General features: G+C 47.7%; 1 protein-coding gene across 1 annotated transcript in view; it reads left to right on the forward strand.

Annotated features, from left to right (window-relative positions):
- LOC144143403 (cytochrome P450 2A9-like) overlaps positions 1–24,656 on the forward strand; it is a 52,216-nt gene that overhangs the window by 15,379 nt on the left and 12,181 nt on the right. Inside the window, exons 3-5 of the mRNA XM_077675163.1 lie at positions 15,214–15,338; positions 18,740–18,846; positions 21,804–22,096. Coding sequence (XP_077531289.1) covers positions 15,214–15,338; positions 18,740–18,846; positions 21,804–22,096 — 525 coding nt within the window. The remainder of the gene's footprint in view (positions 1–15,213; positions 15,339–18,739; positions 18,847–21,803; positions 22,097–24,656) is intronic.

The following is a 24,656-nucleotide window of genomic DNA, read 5'->3' on the forward strand; positions in this document are numbered from 1 at the left end:
TCACTATTTTCAAAATCAGTAGACCTCAGATAGCGAAGGTCCCTCAAAGATTTTCTACTGTGCGACCTGCATCGACCATGTCTACGTTTTCACTGCCCCCTGTATGCAGACGTTCCAAGCGCTCTTGCCTCTAGTTTTCTCCGGCTCTTTGGAGCGGCTGTCTACGTTCACAACAGCCTCTCTATGCCGTCATTTTAAGTGGCCTACTTACCCTTCTTCATTAAGCTCGAGGTGGCGCTCCCATTGTTAGGAACACTTTCTCTATTTTCAATTTGATTTTTCGTGTATAGTCGTGACTCCATTTTTGTCGGCCATCCACCTTCATAGAACAGAACAGCTTGTAATTCTTTTTTTTGTGTGCACAGCCAAATGAGGGGGTACAAAGAACGGTATCCAGTCGGCAGCTTGCACCCATTTGTTTTGTAGCGTCTTTCCCTTGTCCATCCTTACTTTACACCTCTTAGATAATAGCAAAACGTGTTCGAACCTAGAGTAACCGACTAAGAGAAAATTGTTGTTCCTAAACGGGTGGGTTAATGTTCCATAGGCATGCAGATTTGTAACCTGACTATGATTTTTACAAATCCTTTAGTAGCTGTAGTAGGTCCATAACCCAGAAAACGTGTAACGCCATCGTAACAAATTAAGTATTTTTTTCGGACACACTGGGTCATGTAGGTATCGTAACAAAAGATAAGATGAAATTGCCTGAGTGTTCAGAATTTTCACAAGAAGCAATATTAGTGGCATTTGTGCCTGCCACATGACAAAACTGCATCCAACATGAAAAGTTTAATCAAGAGAGAGACGTGATTACCAATTTTCCCTATAGATAGCCAGAAAAAGTTTTGTTTTGTTTTTTAGTTTATTTTGCGACAAACCACGTGAAAACATATATACCCACTAAAAAACGGGTCGGGGCACGTGTGGGCAAAGATGAACAATACGAAATTACGCTAGCATATTAGCTAGCATGCTAACGTGCTAGCATGTTCTAGCGTGTTCACGCTAGCATGCTAGCGTAAAAAAAAGGTCAATCCCATTCTTCAAATGACAAAGTCGATTAAAACGCGAGGCTTTCCTCCGTCACAAACAAAGTCGAACCAAAGTTAAATCTCGTTAACGCAATAAGGGTAGCGTCCGGAGCAGCACGTCGCAGCACGTCGCAGCACGTGTCTGTCCTCACTTCGTCCGTGTCTCCCCCCAATTTTGCGGAATTATTTTATTTAGCTCGTTAACGATTAGTTCGTTGTCGTCTGCCCATGACGGCAGCCGGTGATGCACTAACTGGTCACTGGTGGTAGCTATGATACGACTATGCTGCCCATCGCTACCTAAGGCACCCTAACTTTCCATAGGTCGCGCTCAAAGCGAAACTAGAACCGTCGTCTTCAGGCTGTTCAACATCATCTTGTGCATTTGATCCCCCTGCAACGCTGCGAACAATCAACCTCCTGTACATTGAGCAAGGGTGCGGCAGCTTTCATTTAGGAGGCTATGAGTTAGGTGGGGCAGTTGGTCGCGCGCCACAGCATTTCTACAGCATGGAATGTATGTGTGAAACCACTTTGTTTACTCTAATTCAGGCTAGCAAAATCCTCGTTTGTACTCATCGGCTCAGCCGTTATCTAACAGGACGGCCGGCGTAATTAGCGCACATCGAGCGCTGCCTATGTACACCTGCGTCTACGCCGTAGCACCTTGCGCAAAACCTACTTTTTCACGCGCTCTAATGAAGATGACGAGGATGGTGATGATAGTGTTAAAGTGCTTCCCATGTATCCAGTTGCGAGGAGTGGCTATGAATATATAAGTGTCCCCTGTCCTTGATGTGCCATTCTTGAAACTGATTGTGTAAGTTCGCATTCCTGCAGTGAGTTTTGAGCATAACAATTTGGTTTTTGGACTTTGACTTCGGACTTTGGAGACATTGTCTTTCGACTAGAGAAAGGTTCGCGTATCAACCCTCTTTCACTGCAACAATAGTCATCGACATCGTCAGAGAAAGTTTGCTTTCCAGCAGTGCGTTCACCCGTGCGCCGGAAGCCATCAGTAAAGCATAAAAACTTCGCTTTAAAAGTACGATAGCTATATGACTACTTCCGCTAACAAGGTATTGTTTCCGGGAAACTTGACACTCGCTTCGGGAGAGTCTGTAGGTCATAGGTCGGCGTACTCACTCGTGAGTACACTCATTTGTACTCATTTGTACTCAAACTCACGAGTGAGTACGATGATGAGTGATCACACACCCAGAAAAAAACAGTGAGTACGATGACGAGTGAGTACAGGGGTAAGTCCACTACTCGTGAGTACAGTACTCATGAGTACACTACTCATAAGTATGAGTACTCATGAGTACAGTATTCATGAGTATGAGTACTCATGAGTTTGAGTACTAATGAGTATGAGTACTCATGAATACACAGTACTCATGAGTATACAGTACTCATGAGTATACAGCACTCATGAGTACAATACTCATAGATACTGTGTACTCATGAGTACTGTGTATTCATGAGTATATGCACTCCTGAGTACAGTAGTGCAAACAAGTTTTATCAGGAGCTCGAGTCCGGACGCGCGTGTACGAGTCGCAAACATTTAGCGGTGCCGCTGTGCAGCTTAAAGCGCTGGACACATGTACGTCTAGTGCACGCGATTCGCATGCGACTGCTCGTTACGATTGATCGTTAGGACCCGTTTTGGCGTCGATCGCTGGTCGGAGGAGGCTCACGACGTGCGACTGGCAAGCCAGATGCAGTCGTGCCATCGTCGCCGTCGTCGTGAGGCCACAGCCAATGAGAGCCCGCTGAGCCCGCAACCGGCTTGCGTTGCTCTGGTCGGCTCGGGTGTTGAGAACTTTAGGCTTAGCGTCCTGGCGAATATTTGATCGCCGCTACCTGTGCAACTGCGAATGACAATCCGTAACACAACTTTGCACCACACTATCATCCCCTTTCTCCCATGTGAAACTTTATTTGAGCTAAACTGCCGTTTGAGCGATCGGTGACCGAGACATCTGCGTAGCCTGTTTCAATGCTTCCGCGCAGGTATCGCCATCTCTCGGCCGCTCGGCGCACCGCGCGCCGCGGCATCCACGGCCGGCCAGCATAGGCTTGCATCGCGGCAGATATCTGATCGCCGCTTTTAAAATAAGCCCTGAGAACAATCCCTAGCACAATTTTTCACCACACTAACACCTACTTTCTCGCATGTGTAACTCCGTTTTAGCGATCAGATTGATTCGGAAGAGCAGCGACAAGCGGTTGCTACCATGGTCTGCTAGCCGGCGCACACCGTGGTCTGCGCCGGTTCGAGCCGCTGAGTGTGCCGAGGTGGCAGGTGCGGCCGGCGTGTGCGCGGACTGTTTCCGATGCAGAAAACGCTTCACGATTGCCTGCGTTATCCATTTCTTGCGTACAAACGCGCGGAATCTACAAATTCAGCTCAGCGATCGTCGTAGTTGACCATGGAGCAAAAACAGTGGGCGAAGCGGCTCCGACGACGCATCGCACATCGGGCCATGTGTCTCAAATTGACGCGTACGATTAGTCGTGGTGATAGTCGTAACGATCAGTCGCATGCGAATCGCGTCCACCAGTCGTACATGTGTCCAGCGCTTAATTGTCAAGGATGGTAAAATTAGACAACGAAAACTGCACCTTCCTCCTTTCCCGGTCCCTGTTAGGCGCTGTAAGCGTTTTTCGTCGGTCGCTCGCATAGGGGTCACGGTGAAGAGGGCAAAAGGAGGGGGTGAGGGCCCGGCGGGAAACGCGGCCGCAGTTGCTCTTCTCTGATGGGACTTGTTGACTGCCGCAGTTATTTTTGTTGACGCGGCCTGTGAACGCGTGGCGGCTTCATTGCGCGTGCTCCCTTCCAATTGTTTTAGGGGAGAGGCGGTGGAGGCTGCTAACAACGCACGAACTAGGCGTACTGAAGTCCCTCTTTTTCAGTCTTCAGAAGTTCCCGTAGACGCATGCCACGCTGTGTAGTTTCGTGAGCCGAACCGCTTATTTCAACAGTCGCAGTTAATTTACGTAACTCACGTCAAACCGACTGCATGGTTTGTAACGTTCGCTGTGCGTATTCAAGCGACAGTTTGGCTGATGTACGTGCGCCCATATGGTTTTATTAGGTTCCCGTTTTGAAACATTTTGCTCAGGTTCACTAGTAATGTGGTCTCGTGTAGTGATATTTACAAGTGAGCATATAGCCCCACCGTGCTCTACGGCGTGCAGGCGCGGCGGTGGAATTTGCCCCAGCAATGGAAATAAAATATCCGAGTACACCAAGCACGTTTGTGAGTTGTGAATCGGACATCATAATATCCAGTTCAACGCGTGCGGCGCCTTGTTTAGCCTCGCATATTTTGTCGAAGAGCTCTGTCATCTTGCTGCTGGAGGAGCGTTTTGCTTTCGAATGGCTTTACTTTCGAGTGGCAACCCGATTCGCCGCTTCTCGTTTATGCCACCGTGTAATGAAGGCGCTGACCATGATGGTGAATTTTGGTGGTTGTTATTCCCCTACCTTCACTAATGTTTACAGGCGGGGCGACCACCCCTCGCTAGCAACTATACAACCGAGTTTAAGCTCGCACTGTGAAAGGCCTCGTGAAGGAATTGTTTTGAATTGATGAACGCCAACGCCAGACGCCGGGATTGTCGCTTAAGCTCGCATCTTGGAACGTCTCGTAAAACATGTGGATTGCACATAACGACGTCACCGCACTTTTTGATCGATCTCTGTCCGCTTCATCCGCGTTGCTCGAGATAAGAGCTGAAGATTCCCACTGTGCAACCAACCCACCAACACGGCAATACAGTGACGTCAGTGCAAGCTATCACGCCTCCGAAAAACGCGTCTACAAACTTTGTTCTCGAGTACACAAAGCACGGCAGAGCAGTTCTACGCTGCTGTAACGGCTGCCAAGTACCGGCAGCAACTGGGTGCCCTGCGGCCCTCGACTGCGACCGATACCCTCTCCACGCCCCCCCCCCCCCCCCCCGAACACACACACACACACACACACACACTGTTGGGACTGGGCCATTCTAGCTCAGTCACCACTGTTCGATTCACTTCACTTTATTTCCTTAACGACCTCACAGGGGGGTGTTACATAAGGGGCGCGTTGTACAACATAGATACAAAAGCCACAGGTGCAGATGCATAGATGCATAGATACAGATGCATAGATGCATAGATACAGATGCATAGATGTTGCGACGGTGCCCTGCTCAGTCCGGCCATCGACGCGGCGCAGAGGAGAGCGATGAAGTTGTCGAGCCGACGGTGACAATATATACAAAGGTAGCAAGAGCGTTACATGGCTCGCACAAAGGCACTTCTTAACTCAGTGCCTCCGATGAAATGCCGCCGCACAGCCGCTGCTTCAGGGCTGGTTTTATACTCCCGGGGTTCCGCCGCAGCCGCGTGCAGTTCGAATATTTCCAATCAGGACTATCACTGGCCGCAGTTTGAATCCGGCGAATGCAGGCGAAGTGATTGCGTCAGCCGAGCCACGAATGGGAAAGGGGAGGCGACGCCGTCTCCAGAGTCTACTCGTCGCTGCGTGTCTTTTGCGGGCCGGCCATCCCAAGCATGATTTGGTGCGGCCGTCTCGATGGGAAAAGGAGAGTAGACTCGGTGGCGCCGTGTGCCGCCAGTTGCGGCACGTCTGCCGCGGGCTGGCTGACCGAGGCGCGAATCGGGCCCACCGTCGGCGCGTCGCCAGGTGCAGCGAATTTGTGTCGGGTGCTCTGGTTAACCGCACACACACGCATAAAAAAATCCGCCTCTTTCACAACCCCACTGCGCATGCGCAATCCCCTAGCGGCCAAGTCCCTAAGCAGTCCGGTAGGGGCAGCAGACGACATTCCCCACAGCTTCCGCACAAGCGGGAAGGGGTCGTGGTTGTATTTACATCGTTTGATTTTTTGTGTGTGCTCGTTGTGCGCGGAACAATTCCCACAACTTGTGCTGCGTTCCGCTGTAACTCGGAGTGCCGAAAAGAGAACGGTGTCGGCTTCTATCGCTTCCCGTCGGCCGCACGCGATCGGCTACGGCGGCTTGCGTCGCTCGCGTCGGCTCGGGTGATGGGAACGTTGGGCTTAGCATCCTGGCGGATATTTGATTGTAGCTATCAGTGCAACTGCGAATGACAATCCGCAACACAACTTTTCACTACACTATCATCCCCTTTCTCGCATGAGGAACTCTATTTAAGCTATAACTGCCGTTTGAGCGATCGGTGACCGAGACATCTGCGTAGCCTTTTTCGATGCTTCCGCGCAGGTATCGCCATCTCTGGGCCGCTCGGCGCACCGCGCGCCGCGGCGACCGGTGAGCGTAGGCTTGCATCGCGGCAGTTGTCTGATCGCCGCTTTTAAAATAAGCCCTGACAACAATCCTTAGCACAATTTTTCACCACACTAACACCTACTTTCTCGCATGTGGAACTTCTTTTTAGCAAACAGATTGATTCAGAAGAGCAGCGGCAAGCGCGGTTGCTACCGTGGTCTGCGCCGGTTCGAGCCGCTGAGTGTGCCGAGCTGGCAGGCGCGGCCGGCGTGTGCGCGGACTGTTTCCGAAGGCAGAAAACGCTTCACGATTGCTTGCTTTAGCCATTTCGTGCGAACAAACGCGCAGAATCTACAAATTCAGCTCAGCGATTATCGTAGTTGACCATGGAGCAAAAGCAGTGTGCGGAGCGACGCCGACGACGCATCTCATGCGCGCATCGGGCCGTCTCAAATTCACGCGTACGACTAGTCGGGGCGACAGTCGTAACGATCAGTCCCATGCGAATCGCGTGTACCAATCGTACATGTGTCCAGCGCTTAAAGGCATTTTGCGAACTGCCGGCCTTTGTTGAGCTGGCGATCGCACTTCATGCCAGGCGACTCCAAGTACTGCTCGCTCTGCTACTCGGACGGCACACGGATCTGTCCGAGATTTCTCTGCCAGCCCTCATTCAGTGATAAGAAGCCGCCTGGTATTATGTGATGACCAGGGGCTGTCTTAAGGCGTTATAACACCAACACTGAAGAAAAACTTCGGCTGCTCCTCGCCGTAATGTGGGATCGCCGTGCATACAACGAGAACGCAGCCGGAGGAAACGCCGGCAAACCCTACCACCTCAACTTCCGCTAGGCATGCTAGGTGGCAGCACACCGCAATGAAAAAGGCGGATTAGTAAGATCAGACCCGTGTGGGTTTTGGCCTAGCTGTTAACGGAAATAGACACAACGACGCGTAGCGTCCGTCCTGTCCCTTTTTCGTGGCGGGACCTTCCTCTTTGGCTTTTCGCGCGCTAGCCGGTTTTCGTCTTTCTGTTTATCTCTTACTTTGCGGACTGGCGGCGGTTGCGAGGGGTACGGTTGCGCAATGTTCGCAGAATTCGGAACAGCGGCGGCAGCGTCTCTTTCCAGATGGTTTTAAAGACGATAGTCTTTCTTTGGCCACTTGAGCGCAACAATGTTGGCCTGTCAGTCTGTCTGTCTGTGTCCGTCATAAAGATAATTCATTATTGCAACTTAATATCACGCCCCGCTGTACACATGGGAGCTACTGGGGTCGCCGTTAAGTAGCTTCATGCACATAATGCGCCCTCTCTACAACTGGCCAACTGCCCCGCGATTCAGCCGCGATTCAGCCCGCGATTCAAAACGCGAGTGCGTATGTCCCGTTTCGCTCTCTCCCGTGTACGTGCCTTCGCGCAGTGGGAAGCCCTACGACAATGCACTGTGTAAGACGTTTTCTTCTCGGGCTCGTCTGTCCTGATGTATATGTAATCTCAGTATTTCTAATTAATTAAACATTTTATTTTTTTCTGTTTAGCCTTTCATTCGAGCCACGACCTACCTAAGATGTTGCAGTCGACAGGATCATGATTTAAGGCCACGGGAGGACGAACGGACGAACAACCTGGGCGGACCGCACCACGACTACGAGAGTGCAGCATGCAGACATGGGGCACCGACGCACTCCACGCCAGCGGTGGTCGACACAGTGCTGACTTAAACAGAACGCAACGTCCTATGCTCTTGAAGAAACAGCAGTTCGTGAGCGCACTACGATTACGAGGGCTACCCTGCTCTGGCCGTAAGGAGGACATCATCTTGCGTCTTCTAGAGGACAACGAAGAACGTCGCCATCTTTCCAAACGAACGAATGTGCCAACGCTACTTCAGGCTGCCTCCGACAACAAATGGCAGAGGACCCTGCAAGCGGCGCTGTTTGAGAGCACAAGGCTGCGTGATGAACGAGAAAGTTTTCTGAGACAACTGGCGAGAGTCGGCCGCACGTTTTCCACGGTGCCTGGACTGCACGAGATCCGAGCACAGGCAGAATGCACGACGGCACGCACATGAACGAGACGACGCATGCAAAATTGTGATTGCGTGCTCACCGGACCTTTCCCAGGTAATCGCCACGATTACGGAGACGCATCGAAGGTCAGTGCATTTCTGGCGAGATCACGAACACACGTTGCTCTGCTACATCGCCCACGCGCAGGTCATTCCAGCAACGAGCAACGAGACGCGCAACGTACGCAGCGCGCACGAGCCAGAAGGCACCACGTTCCTGGCACCCGCTCTTCCGCTACAGACGTACACGAACGGAACGCTGAGAGCACGGAACGCAACGGAGCCGGTACGTACATTTATCCGCACGTGCTGTCCCGGCGCGGGTCCACGCAACCAACGACATCGCATCCGGATTGGTGGATATGGCCACGACAAGCGAGCAAGACGCATGGCGCCCGAAATGCACCATACGTGGCGAACGACCGCACCCCAATTATAGGGGAGTTTCCTAGATAAAACGAGACGTACAGCGCACGAAACGCACCATTAGTGACGAACGACATCCAACTTGAACCAGTGGAGCTGACCACGGAGAACGAAATGCACAACGCACGGAACGCCACCAAGCCGCAGCACACACGGAGGAAACTGCTGTTCGCGACATCCTCCGCTCCCACTGCAGGTGCTATCCGGACTTGGCCAGCGAATGTTACAACGGCAGAAATCACCTGGCCACAAGCAACAAAAGACCCAGCGCACGCGGTTCAACCCTACCGGAAAGTACGAGCTCTCCGACACCCGCTGCTCCCGCCCGAGTCCAGCGGACGAACGACATGACACTCGTGCAAGTAGGTCCGTCAACGAGCAACGACACGACCAGCGCATGCGGCATGTCCGAGCCAGAATTAACAAGATCACCGGCACCCGCGCTCCGATCGAGACTCACACGACAAACACCATTTCGTACAAGAGGACGCAACCGCGAGCAAGCGGACTCGCGATAAGCGGATCCTGCTTGTATGGGAGAGATAGCGATTATAGCATTCTCGAAACAACGGGCAAAAGACGAGGTCTTGAGCGACGACACGGACACGGCAAGAACGGCAACAAATGAACCCGATCCAGACGAAGCATCGAATGCCCTGACGATGAAGTCACGCTTGCGACGCCAAGGAATGTGGGACCGAACGGATGGCACGAACTACGCCCGCTTCCCCACCACAACGGTTTCACTTCCGAAACAACCACGGCGACTGCGAGCACGGAGCCGCAACGACTTTGACCGATCAGCCATGCCACCCTACGAAAACGCCCCGCTACCGCACACTAAACGAAAAGCCAAACGGCTCCCGCACCCTACGCAACGCACGCGTCAATCAAGCAACGTCCTCAACGCGCCGAACTATGCCATCCCTACACAGCGCAGCTCGCCACCGGACAAACCAGACGTCTACGCCCCCACATGCATCAAGCACGCGACGAGCTACACAAACACAATCGCCGACGGAAGCGGCGCAACCAACGCAACGCCGTAAACACTGTCAAGTTAAGGTCTGACGAAGTAAATCCCACGGCGCACACACAATAAAATCAAGCAGATTTGAAATTCACCGAAACTCAACGAGACGAACACCCTCTAAACGAAGTTTCTAGTATCTGGAACAACAAAAAACAAACGCCAGCATCGAGCACCTGTGAACAAGCGGACAGTGATCTGGATACGAACGGACGTCAATCTACGCGAACGCTTCATTGTGCCTGGGGGCAGGCGCATTTCGGATTCAGAGCACGATTAGGATACGTATCAGCGCGCCCGGAAACAAAAACGGACGACAAAAGCTGCCACCCGAAGACACGCAGAAACACGCAGTTTACAGCCACGGCCGCACCGACAAGCTCCGAGCTCCCCTGAGCCCGACCCGGCCTGAGAACAAGACGAGACGCCAGGCGCAACGCGAGTGCTTACGTTCCGTTTCGCTTTCTCACATGTACAGTCTACTTGCCTTCGCAAAGTAAGTCGCCCAACTACAGTGCACCGCGTCAGAAGTTAACTTCTCTGTCCTGATTTATATATGTAACCCGTGTTTTTCTAATCAATTAAACCATTTATTTTTTCTACTTAGTCTTTCATTCGAGCTACGACCTAGCTAACAGTGCAGATAAGGTGATTATTCGTGAGTAATACAAATTGAGTACTCATGAGTACTGATTGAGTACTCATGAGTGCAGAATGAGTAGAACTCGTGAGTGCAGAATGAGTAGTACTCGCGAGTGCAGAATGAGTAGTACTCATGAGTAGTACTCATGAGCAGTAGTACTCATTGAGTACTCATGAGTACAGATTGAGTACTCATGAGTACAGAGTGAGTACTCAAGAGTACAGATTCAGTACTCATGAGTACAGATTGAGTACGAATACTCGTGAGGACAAATGAGTTTGAGTACAAGTGAGTACGATTACCAATTAGTATTTCATGAGTGAGTACGAGTGATTTTGTGAACAGACGAACTTTTTGAGTCTGAGTTTGATTGAGTACAGCGTAAATAAAAAAAAAATGTGATTGAGTTTGAGTGAGTTCTTTCTGTTTTGCCGACCTATGCTGTAGGTATATCATACTACCATCAACACAGGGTAAGAGCGTGTCTCCACATAAATTGAATACCTTCGAGTTGCCATCTCTACGATATTTTTTCGAACGTTTTGGAGCAATCTGAGCTCTTTTGTGTCATATTGACTGCTTTTTTATTATAAAGTAGAGTATGACATCGTCGGAACGGATATATAAAACCAAACAGCAGCAATTAAAAGAGGAATGCACCAAATCATTGGGGGAGCTTACGGGGTCCCTCAACGGTTTAATTTGAACAGGATGTCAGCTAAAGGAGGATGACTGGGGTATATGAGCTCGACGATTTATCTGTTGTTTTAAGCACGCCACGCGCTTTACACCACACCGGAGCATGGGTTCGACAGTTGGTGTTGAGGGGAAGGAAGCCGCACTTTATGCCCCATCGACCATTCTTAAAATTAGCTATGGCTGCTCTGCTTTAAAAAGAAAAACTAGAAAATGTTTCGGGCATTCTCGCACTTCTTTTCTGCAAATTTTGAACTGGGTGGTTTTGGCACCTTTCGTTTTTGCTAAAGCTCTTTATGTCGAATTTTGCGGCTTGTACGTCAACCGAGTCGCTCTGAACCCAACTTTAAGCAGAAATACCTTCCTTACTTGGCCATTTCGGAATCTCCCGGTTGCACACTTGATAAATTTTGTGGTTCTTCAATGTTCAGCTTCTTGCTGCTAGATAAAGTGCCCTAGGCACAAACACCCAGGCTGCTTGTGGCGATGTTAACGCTCTATTTACCACCAGATCAGCAGTGGTTTAAAATATGTAATCATCATCATCACCAGCCTATCTACGCTCACTGCAGGGCAAAGGCCTCTCCCATTAACCTCCAATTATCCCGGTCCTGTGCTAACAGCCGCCAATTTATCCAGAGTAAACTTCTTGATCTAATCTGCCCATCAAACTTTCTGCTGCCCCCTGCCAGGCTTGCCTTCTCTAGGTATCCACTCGGTTACCCTTAATGACCAACGGTTATCATGCCTTCGCATTACATGCCCTGCCCATGTCCATTTCTTCTTAATTTCTACTCAGATGTCCTTAACACGCGTTTGTTCCCTGACATACTCCGCTCCCTTCTTGTCCCTTAATGTTACACCTACCATCTTCTGCTCCATTTCCCGCTGAGTCGTTCTCAATTTAAGTTGAGCCCTCTTAGTGAGCCTCCAAGTTTCTGCCCCGTACGTGAGTACCGGTAAGATGCAGCTGTCATACACTTTCTTCTTTAGGGCCAAGGGTAGGCTGCCATTCACTATCTGAGAATGCATGCTGAATGCACACGACCCCATTCTTTTCCTAATTATCTCGGCCTCAAGCTTGGGATCAGGGGTCACAACTTAGCTGAAGTAGATATATTCGCTTGCCACTTCCACTGCCTTGCCACCTGTCTCAAACCGCTGTGCTCTCCCGAGGTTATTGATCATTACTTTAGTTTTCTGCATAATAATTTTCAGGCCCACGGTTATACTGTGTCCAATGCGGTACGCTTGCTTTGCAATTCCTCTCCCGAGTTACTTAACAAGGCAGCGTCATCAGCAAATCTGAGGTTACTGATGTATTCTCCATTAACCCTTAGAACCACCTGTTTCCAATCCAATGTACTGAATACTTCTAGTAAACATGCTGTGAATAACATCGGAGAGATTGTGTCTCTTTCTCCGACGACCTTCCGTATAGGTATTTTACTGCTCTCCTTATGGAGGAAGACGGTAGCTGTGGACCCATTGTAAATATCCTCTATTATTCTTACATAATGCTCATCTACACCTTGGTTCCGTAATGCCTGAATGACTGCTGCAGTTTTGATCAAGTCAAATGCTTTCTCATAATCTATGAAGGCTATATATAGGGGTTTAGGATACTCCGCGCACTTCTCAATGACCTGATTGATCCTGTGAACATGGTTTATTGTTGAATAGCATTTAGAAAACCCTGCTTGTTCGTCAGTTTGACTGAAATCTAAGGTGGCAGAAATTCTGTTAGCGATTACCTTGTTAAGTACCTTGTAACAAGGTAATCGCTAACAGTACCTTGTAGACAGTAAGCTGATCGGCCTATAATTTTTAAGTCCTTCATGTAACCTTTCTTACGGATTAGGATGATGTTCGCGTTCTTCCAAGACTTTGGTACACTCGCAGTCATTAGGCATTGCGTGTACAGGTTTGCCAGTCTTACTAGTACAATTTGCCCGCCATCCTTTAGAGAGGACTCCTGTTTTCTGGTCTTCACGAGGTTGTTTGCCCCCTTTTATTGCTTTCAAAACCTTCCTTACTTCTCCTGTCGTTAATGGTGGGATGCCTATCTCCTCCGAACTACTTTCTTGTTCGGTATTGTCCTCGATGCCCCGGCTACTGTCAAGATCTCAATAGAACATCTCGGCTACTGTAACTAGTTTATCCCTATTTGAGATGCCATTGCCTAGCTTGTCTTTAAGTACATACATCTGATTTTCCCCATGCCTGGTCACCACTTCACTGCTTTCAGGTTGCCTCTTTTCTTTACAGTATATTCGATCCTCTCCATGTTCGATCCTCTTCATTTGATCCTCTCCGTATGTCAGCTGTCTTACGCCAATTAAATTCGAAAGCTCCGCTAGTTCTATTCTGTTAGCTGGGATGGATATTGTCATGGTTTGCCGTTTCGTAATTACATCTTTCGTCTTCTGGGAATGTTTACCAGTATCCTGCCTAGCTATCCTGCCCCCGATGTCTACTGCACGCACCATGCTAATGCATGTAAGATTGTCGCTGTCTTCCTGTGTCGTGAATTCTGCTTCCTCGGTAAAAGGTGTATATCCGTTATGCAGCGCGATCCTGAATTCTTTAACTTAATTTACGTCTTAATGTTTACGTCTTAGCTCATTGATCGGCTTCTTTCGTACTAGCCTGTTACGGCCCCTTCTCAAATCTAGTCTGATTCGAGATGTTACCATATGGTGGTCACTAAACCTTACCCTTCCGAAAACTTCCACATCCTGCACGACACCAGGGTTAATGCATAATAGGAAGTGTATTTCATTTTTATGCTTCCCATTCGGGCTCCGCCACGTCCACTTCCGGTTCTCCCGTTTGCAGAAGAAGGTATTCATTATGCGTAGGTTATTTCGTTCTGCAAACTCGACTAGTAGGTCCCCCCTGATTTTTCTTCAGCCATGATCATAGTTCGAAATTACCTTGTCTCCAGCCTGCTTCTTGCCTACTTTAGCATTGAAGTTTCCCTCAACTACGGTATACTGTGTTCTTACTTTATTTATTGCCGATTCCACATCATCATAGAAGCGTTCAACAGCTGGTCGTCGTAGCTGGATGTAGGCGCACAGCCCTGTACGACCTTGAGTTTGTACCTCTGATTAATCATAATTACAAGACAGGCTACCCTTTCGTTAATCCGTCTATGTTGACAGCTATGCTTTTATTGACCAGAGATCCCACTCATACTTCTCTTGTCTCAACTAGATTACGGTAACATAGGGCATGTCCATTTTTCAGCACCCTAATGGCTTTAACTGTCCTCCTAAACTCACTAAACCCTATGACACCCCATTTACTGCGCTCTAATTTCTCGAACAACACCTCTCTACACCCGCTTCGCTGGATAAAGTTCTCGTGTTAAACGTTGCCAGGTTCAGGTTCCAATGGCAGCCTGTCCGGCTCTAGGGATTCTTAGCACCATCTACTGCGCCCCAGGTAGGACCGCCGTGGTGGTGAGTTGCTTCGCAGCCACTGGAGACTGAGGGCCCTGGGTTAATTGGTGTATTCATGGGAGGTTGTGGCCAGTACTACACCAGAATAACTAATCCTGCTCTGGTGAGGGAGTGCGTTACCGGCAATGGTCGCCGAGATCAGGCCGCACCCCAAGCCTCATTCTGCAATTCCATCAACACGCACATTTTTTTTAATCCGGTGGGAATTGTGCGGCACCGGTATTAGAGTCACGGTCCTTCCGCTGCACCCCACCCCGTAGAGGTAGAGCATCCGCCTCGCGTGCAGAAAGAACTTGGTTCTAGTTCCGGTGGCTCACAATTCATACCGGATTAAAAAAAGAAATCCGCTTGTTGATGAAATTGCAGAAGGAGGCTCGGGGTGTGGCCTGATCTCGGAGACCATTGTCTGTAAGGCACTCCCTCACCAGAGCAGGATTGGGCAGCCTGGTGTAGTAATCGCCAAAACCTACCATGAACACGCCAGTTAGCCCGGCTAGCTCGGTCGGTAGAGCATGAGACTCTAAAATATGCACAATCTTCGTAATATGTCTCATTCCTCTCACATTGACCCTTTTTCAGACTTCGAGTGAACCTGAATTATATAGTGGTACTCAACGATATTGAATCTATAAAGTCCTTTTATTCGAAAGACGATATACTAAACCGTTCAAGCTGCTTTCTTTTGAACTTCGAAAACTACCCAGGTAAGTGCGAAAATTTGGCGCTAACCTACAGGTGTCAACATTATATGAATAATTTACAATTAAAGCTGACACGGTGACCTAACGCCTTCGGCCAAGGTTAAGGTTAAGGCAATCACCGAAGTGTTCGTCATCATTGCTCTCGTCTTCGATGCAAAAGATTTGCGAGGAACGTAAATGTAACCCATCGCAAATGTAACGCGTGACACTCAAAGATGGGAAATTTGAAATTGAAGCTAATAGCCATAAATAGCCCGTTTTCCCTTCCGTTTTCCTTATAGGCGACGCATTTGTTCGTTTTCAGGAAATACCGACGCCTACATTTTACAACTTCCCCTCGTTTATTCTATTGGACTTTTTACCAGCCATATTGAAGTGTTCATGTTTAAAGCTCTTGTTAAATTCTAGCATGTTCATGAAAAAGACCCGCTGTCTTACTGCAACCTGCAGAGCCGCACCTGAACGACGTTGGAACTAAAGAAATCACTTGTGTTTCAAATGCGGTACCTTCAATTACCATTGGAATATCAACATAGTTAAAACGCGAAAACAAAATAATTGTTTTGTGGAATAGGTGTGACATTCTGAAATTTCAAACAAAATTTGACAAGGTTCGCGCGAGGATGCGTAATTAAAACTGTGCCGGAAATTCTGCTCACTCAATTTGAGACATCTTCTAGTCATATCAGGTACTTGTTACGTATGTTACCCTAATAGGCCTGAAAGAAGTCTGCGAGGGTAAGGTCTCTAAACAATTCTAAAAGACACCTAATGGCATTTAGTCACACCTACAATTCAAGGATATAAACTACTCGGTAGATCACTAACTAATTATGGCAAAACGCAATGTGTGGTTCCTTCTTCAAAAAAGGCAGCCTCCGGTATCGGCGTTGCGTCTGGAACAGAGAAACGGCTCCTCGAGGGGCGTTCGAAACCATGAGGAGTTAAGCGCGAGTTTCAAAGTGGAATAAAAAATGGCTGCAGCTTAGTTCGTTTATCCCTGAATATGCAAATTGAAGGATTGGCTTAACCCGGTTAAGGCTTGGTTGCACTTGGTTAACCTTGGATTTTGCTGTAATTATTACGCTATTCATCCAAACTCTGCTTTGTCAACGGTTGTTGTCCCGCTTCTGCCGTTTTTCGAGCCGCACCGCTACCCGGCCGATACCCGCGGGGTTGTCAGAAGCCGCTTGCCGACGACGGCTTAAAGCCATCTCCCGCGCAACGCTCAGAGAATACGGTCCGGTCTCGCTCACATCCATGGTCATGCTCACATGCGCACGGTCACGTGGTCAGGCGCGAAACAGCTACGGGAATAAAGTGGAACTACTACTACTGCTGCGGAGAGTGCATGCGCCAAGCTGGCAGCGGCGGCTTTGGTGGCTAGCGAACGCTGCCCTCGGCGAAGCTCAGCCGGGCGAGTCACGTCATGCGTTGCCAAGGGCACGGTGCAGATACGATCAAATGAAGGTCAAATTTACCGCGTCGGTGAAACTGCTCGGCGAGGTTAGTATAGCTTTGCTTTAAAACACAAGTTTAGGGCAGCGCTTCTAGGCAATGCAGAGCGGCGTGGCAAGCGCAGAGTTGCAGCTGTGGCTGTGAGCTTCATGCCCGGCGCCTCTCACGCACAAGCCCCGATCACCTGGCGCAGCGCAGAAGTCACCTGGCCACAATTACTTGCAGCCAAAAACTAGAAGGACGAGCGGCGTTCAATCTGAGATTATTGCGTCGCATTCACAATTCCGGAGAAGTAGTGAGGTGTACTGGCATTGTTTTTTTTTCTTTCAGCATAGGTCATATTTTCCTAAATTAATAACAAACATGCGTGCAAGACGCAACCCTGGTCTGTGAGTGGGAATGAGGATATCAGCTGAAAGTGCGCAATTCCCGCGGGCTTCCATGTGATCAATGCATTCGTCTGCCTAGCCCAGCAGCCGGACGACACTCATGGATGCAACATTAAAATATTTGCCGGTCAAATAGATGCTTGACTCGTCCTCAGCAAGATATGGCTAGAAAATCTATTTGAAGAACGCATCTTTACATGCCTATTTATAGGACGCATACATTACATGCATTTTTTAATCGGTAACACCGCGTTTCTCCCTCAATTCAACGATGCTGTGAAACTGAGAAAGCATTTAGCAATGACTTTACTAAAACGTTTACTGAAAACAACTCCCTCCATGCTTCAGCTCCAGAGTTATTATGTGTATGTAAATATTAGAGCAACAACTATTTAGTACCGAACAAGCTTTTTGTAAATGTTTATGAAACACTACAACCCCTGCATGTTCACAAGAATATCGCGTACTGAAGAATTAGAGCACTTTTGTAAGTACAGGCTGACTTTCCGGGTAACTGCCAATTTTTGTTGTCATTTCGCGTAGACAAATTTATTAAGAGATGTCTATCTGTTAACTCAGAACTGGAGAGCTCCCGATCGCAGCAACATTCGAGGCCTTGGTGGCGGCTTGAACATAAAAAAAAACAGTGTATAGTAAGAGAGTGGCAGAAGGGGTCGTCCTGCTCGTCAAAATATTAACTCTCATTGTAAAAAGGCTGTAAAAAACGACCAGGAAAGCTTTTTGACACTTTCTGAGTCATATTGTGCCTCCTTTGGGCAGGTTTGGTTCAATTTATATGCAGTAATTAGCGTTTTTTGGGTAAGAAGACCGGTAAATACCAAAAGGAAAGAAATTAAGACACAAGACAATAAAAACTCGCACAGAAGCCGTTAAGGATACCAAAGCAACATTTTGGACAATAAGTATGCGGCTCTACATTTAGTTAACCGTGAGAGACGTTACATACAATGTTCTCACCGAGCGCAACAAATACGGGTGAGTTACAAGTCAAGTTTTCTTTACATTTTCTTAAACGAACAGACTGCGTACTGACAAGCGACGGACGCAGACGAAGAGGACACATTTGTTACATGCGAAGGATTAACAAAATTGAACCATCAACTAAATGAGCGTATTTTTGTTGCTCATAAGTAACTGTATATATTACAGATTTTTGGCTAACGTTAAAACATTTTCCTAAAGGCGTTAGGTACTAGTCATCTATTTTTTTTAATTTCCTGTACATATCTGTCGCGGTTCTTTTGAATTTTGTCTTTACTCTGTGCGTGATCTTGGACCACTGTAACTTTGAGCCGTTGGTTGTAAACGTTGAAGGTGAACAGATGTAATTACCAAGGACAAGATAACAAAATTTTCGGATCAAAATAACAAAATAACGATATCTTTGAGGACCACAACGCTTCGTGGTATTTTTAAAGGATCCAACTGGCAATTTCTTCGAATGTAAAACAAACAGCCATCGTTGCTTTGCTGTGAATGACAGTAAGTATCCGCCACCTAGCGGTTAAACAACTTCGCGCCGTCTTGTCTTTTTAGGACTCGCATATCTCAATGGAGAAACATGGGCTGCCAACAAGAGATTTTGCATGAGCACATTGAAGAACATTGGATTTACCACATCTGCCGGGGAAGATCTAATGAGGGTAAGTGAGAAAAAATGCGGGGGGTGAAATCACAAACATTAGTACAGATACCACGCTACAAGAACAAGAACAATGTTTCGTTTGCATGCAAATATCATGCACATTTCATAGAACGTCATTTCAACCCCACACGCAGTTAAATATAAACACAAAGCCTTAGTGACTCCCCAAACTGACGAGAATACGATCCGAGATATTCGGCTTCATTGCGGAAACTTCTCTGGGTAATCGGCTCATTAGTTTTCCACGTATCGAAAATCAAAAGGTCATTTTTATTTCATACCTAGGCCCACATCTCCTTCCATACCGTCTTCGCCATTTGCAAAACAAGAATAAGTGCAATACCACCACGAAGGCTGATGGCTAAGAAAGTAACGGCAAGGCTCAATAGACCTTGCGTTCTCACCAAACCATCGCACTGCAAATGATGATGTCTCGGCAAATGTTGCCACTTGTAAGAAAATTCTAGTGATTTTGTGTATTTGAGTATATGTCACTGTATTCATTTCCAGTGTTTCACTTGGATGTTCTTAGATTATTCGGAGTGGTATGATGCCGTGGAGGGAAAAGAAAGTTGGAAAATCATCCATTTTTATAGTTAATCCTGAAGTCATGGATGCAGCAAAATTCGGCCTCATGCCTATGGTGACGAAGCCTGAAGCAAACTGGGACAGAGTTCTGAGACTGGCAGAGTGGTTCCAAATGACAAGAACATTATGAATATTTCAGATAGATGAGTAGAAGCGTACGTCAACGGCAGTGGCAGCTATTAGAACCCAGCAATGAGTTTTGCTAGGGCAGAAAAGACAGCGCGGCGACTGACGCAGTCGATAAAAGCGCCGAGTTGCGCGACGACGCGAACAGAGACTAACGGTATAAAAATAAAATAATGGCGTTTGAGGCGCCAAAACTACTCCAACAAAGTGTACAAATATGGGTTTTAGTTTTGGTGTTATGCTTTTGGCGTTTATATGCGTTCTTCAAGTCAAAATATGAGCCCTTTTATTTTATCGTGATTGCTCCTTCTTAAGCGCATCGTAACAAGCTGGGCCCCTAATGGCGACAAAATGGGGTCATTCTCGGTCACTCCTGAGTGGCAAACCGTCGCCTCCCTTTCTGCCAGCAGTGCCACACACCTTTGTAGGTAAAGAAGGCATCCGAGTAAGAATAATATTTCCATGTGAGAAATCAAAGACATACGAATGTTCCCAAGCTACCCAAGCTACTTGGAGAACGAATGTCGTCGCCTCTAAAAGTTCAGCGAACGCCAACTGTTCATTCCAGCCCTTCAGGAATTATGTAAGTAAATTGCACGGATTCTGGGGGCTGCTTTTTCCGATCCTTTCACCCTCGGCAATACCGTGACAGAAAAGTGGTTTCGGTTAACGCTTTTCATTTTACGGACGCTGCACTAATACGGTTGTACAAAAATATTCTCATTAGCAAACCATGCTCACCACCTGTTAACTATGGTAAACAGAAATTTGGTGGGCTTAGCAGATGTGATTATTAGATGATTGCTAAAAATCCGCAATTTCATACTTTCATTGTTTTTCCAGGAAGTCGTTCACGAACTCTTTGTTGGCCTTGTGGTGGAGCTTAAATATGGGTGTCCTATTCTGTATTGTAAAGTACTGAGCTTTATCTCGCCAAAAAACTTCAGCCACAACATAAAGTAGGAAAACTGTTTACACACGTCCTTCCAATAGATAAATAACTATAAAATCTAGTATCTGGGCAGTGTATTGAACACATGTTGTCGTGACTACAACGCCTTCGTTAAGGGAAAAGAACTGTATTTACGTTAGAATACACACTCAAAATGCCCGATCGCCGCCATCATTCCTCGTCGTCCTCTTCTACTCACATGTGCGATCACTTCTTTGTCTTCGGGGGAAAAAGTTCCAACACATGTCAATTACGTCTGTTGCACATTTTTTTGGCACACAACATTCGGAAAGAAAGAAACGGCAACAGGAACCAGAGTCTAGTTCAGTGGTCGCTTAAATTCGTGCCTGCCCAGGGCAGATTGCCTGCCCAGGGCATTCTGGTGCCCTGACGGCAACTGTTCGAAATGTGTGTACCCTACGAGATGTCATCATCAATCTTATATTTTTTGGTCTCTAAACGGTTCTCATTACCTGCTGTTCTTGCGCCCTCAATTGCCATTTATGATAACATGACATAAAATAAGGTAGGAGCAATGAAATAGCAGCAGGAACCAGTCTAGGTCTGTCGTAGCCTGGCAGAATGTGTGTCATTACTAAACAGCGCAACAAAAACACGGACTATAGCTGAGGTACACAGGACGAGCGCTGACTTCCAACTGATCTTTTATTGAAAAAAATAGCACCGCTGTGATGAATTGCTTGTTTTGTTGTGTGCATTTATGGCACGTGTGTGTAGGTGTGTGGGGTATAAATATGTGTTTTTTTCAATAAAAGATCAGTTGGAAGTCAGCGCTCGTCCTGTGTACCTATGCTATAGTCCGTGTTTTTGTTGCGCTGTTTAGTAATGATGGATAACCAACTCGACCAATACTGCACTTTGCTTAGAATGTGTGTCCCCTACCAGATATCATCAAGCTTATGTCTTCTTTGTACTCTACATGGTTCTCATTACCCGCTCTTCTTTCACACTCAATTTTCAATGATGATAACACAATATAAGTTAGGATAATATTTATTTAACTCATAAACGTACATCAGTATAGTTGCGAGCAAGCCTAAATTTCAGGAGGCTCGTGTTGTGACGCCCTGCAGCAGCGATACATTCACAGGTTGATTGCGTACAACGTGCAGGTATAACAAGTCGGACAAAGGAAGATTTAGAGCAAATAAAAATACAAAACACGAGAGAAAAAAAACAAAAAGGTGCTACAAAATAAGACATTACGTGAACATTTACGTACATATATTTTTATGGTAACACCCTCCCACTGTATCCATCTCAAACAGGCGGAAGTGAGCCGATTCACACAACGGATTGGTGAGACAAAAGGAGAAGCAGTGTACCTGCATGATCCCCTGATTGCCTGCATCACAAATAACGTCGTAGAATTTTTGCTGGGGCGACGTTTACGCGACAAGGCTGTCTTCCAGCAACGACTGCACCAGATCGTCAAGAAGCTCGCCTTGAGCTTGGCCGATGGCGAATCCTTGGACTTTATGCCCAGCATTGCAAGAAAGATGCCTTTCACGGGACGTCCCAAACCCCTGCTTGCTCTGGATGAGATGGAAGAATTAATTCTGTGAGACAATTGCTGTTTCTTTACCGCACCACTTTCCTCTTCTTAAAACAAGTTTGATTTTGAGTTCTATGCACGCTTCAGCGTACGCAAACTTATATTTGTAGTTCCATTGTTGCCTCATAAAATGCAATTATTATATGCCGCACTACTAGTAAAGAGCTACACCGGAACAAAATTAAAATACTGACACCAAATTTCTGTTTTTCAAACTTTAGGCCAAAAGCCTTACAGTGAACCCGCAACACTTTTTTCAACTTTATTTGAAATCCTAAATGCCCGCAGAACGTAGTCGCCCAACACATCCAGTACTTAGATTAGGGGGTTGCAAAGTACCTAAAACAAAAATTTTGATCTATGCTTATCGGATAACTTGCAAACTCGCTCAAAACATTTTTCTTTCTTTGCCTGTCTTGGCGTTCATAGGCGGCTCACATAACGTCATTAAGGTCATGTAGCGGCTGTTAAAGCTACAAAGCTACAAATAAAGCTACAAAAACAAAGCAGGAACGGAAGGCGTATCTGCTGCGACGAGCAAATCACGCAGTGCCGCTCCGTGCTGGCGATAACTGTAGCTTTTGCAGTGCTTCCAGACACGAAGCAAAGAGTGAAAGCGTTTATCAAATGCCTTGCAGGGGGCCTTTAAGTGTCCCGTGTGCGAAACGGTGGTGTAGATGTTCGCCACCGCTGAAAAAATAAAAAAACGCTGCACTTTAGGAATTTGTGCAAAGTGCGTATGTGAAATATTTTCTGTAATGTGAACCAAAAAGTTGAGAACATTACAGGCATTTTCTACCTGAACTGGTGCATATTATTGCGGTGTCCCAGTGCATAGTGCTACTGAGAATATTGGTTAGTAAAAAAATGAGAATATGCTGCACTGCTTGCACCAGTGCAGCCAGTTCAGGTAAAAAAATACCTCTTTTGAGTTCGTTAGAAACTGAAACCCTGCTGTCCAGAGCAGGGCCCGGGTGTTTTATCACCGCGCAACATCAGCACGTTGTGGGAGATTGAACTGCGGTTAGAGTGGTGCTTGCGGTGTCGATGTCATATCGCGTGACAGGTGAACCTGACGGCACATGAGTCGAGTACGAGCACCTCAGCCACGGAGAAGTTTAATGCTGGTGAAGCGTGTGCGTGGGGTGTCGCCAGTCTGCCAAGTGATTCCAAGTGGACATTCCGTCAACGCAGTGAAGGGGCCTGGTGCTTGGATGCGTGACACCATTTGTCAATTTGACCGACAGAGCTTACACCATGGATGGGGTCGCGGGATATTTGAACAGTAATTTCCAAATTCATGTAATTAGACGATTTTACTTGCAATAATTTCTTATTACGGCACATTTATTCCGCGTCTATTCGCAATCTAGACGACCCATCGCTTTTTCAGAGACTCGATTTGCTTTTTTGCCATTTTTTTTTTAGCTGTCGTGATGTCAGCGCCCGCATGAGTTGCCGTGGTGGTGCCTTTCAACGATCATTGCTGATGAGCAAGGGAGAATGCGCACGCCTCATGCACACGAAACATGCTCACTGGGTGTCGTAACGCTCTCGCATTAAAATCACGATTCACACCGTGACGATATGTAAAATGGTGGTGCTGCTCCGGCAGCTAACATCACTGCCACGTGCCTATACGCCGCAAGATACAAAATAATCCCTCATCGACGGAAGCGGCGACACGTGAAGAATGAACTTTACTGCGCAAGCGTGTTGTTTGCTGAAATTACGTACGTTTTCTTTTTTCTCCGCCATATTATTAATTGACGGCGAGCCTCCCAGAAGGACTTCCGCTTTCCGCACTACAGTTGTGACTGCGCCCCATTCCGCTGCGCTCGAGGCGAGAGCGATTTATTATTAAGTTTAACGCGCCGACATAACACAGGCGATGCGGCGCACCGTAGTGGAAGGCTCCGGTTTAATTTTGACCACCTGGCGATCTTTAACGTGCGCCGAAATCTCGTACACACGGGCGTTTTTGCTTTTGCTTTTCGCTTCCAGCAGAAAAGCGGCCGCCGTGGCCGGGAATCGAACCCGCGTCCTCGTGCTCAGTGGCACAACACCTCAGCCACTGATCCACCGCGGCGAGTGCACGCGGCGAGAGGCTTTGGCTCGATTGAATTTCAGCTGACGGCGTTAACGGATTAGGATTAGGATTAGGAAAAACTGTATTTGTGTCTGCAAAACGACTAAGCGCCGCGACGCGGGCCTGGCGTCGTCCTAGGGATTGCCCGGATTGCCGTTACTAGGCGCAGCGCCAACGCTTCCCGTCACCGGGTCGCCTGGTCTGTGCTTTTCGAGCGCACCCCGGACTTGCTGGACGGCCCAGAGTTGAGTGTCCTTGTCGCTACTGCGTACAGCGTCCTGGAGCTGCGGCGGATAAGTTCTTGATTGAGCTTCGTTCGAAACCGGGCACAGTCCCAGAAGATGTGCCACTGGTCTGCCAGACCCACACCACACACTTTACACACGTCCGTCGAATAAAGTTCTGGATGAAACCTGTGCAGCGTTGCCGGGGCGAGGATGGACCCGGTCTGGAGCTGTCGTAGTAGAACTGCTTCCT

The sequence above is a fragment of the Haemaphysalis longicornis genome, unplaced genomic scaffold (genome assembly GCF_048455015.1).
Source record: "Haemaphysalis longicornis isolate Haplotype H1 unplaced genomic scaffold, Haemaphysalis longicornis Haplotype H1 scaffold_6, whole genome shotgun sequence".
NCBI classification, from domain to species: Eukaryota; Metazoa; Arthropoda; class Arachnida; order Ixodida; family Ixodidae; genus Haemaphysalis; species Haemaphysalis longicornis.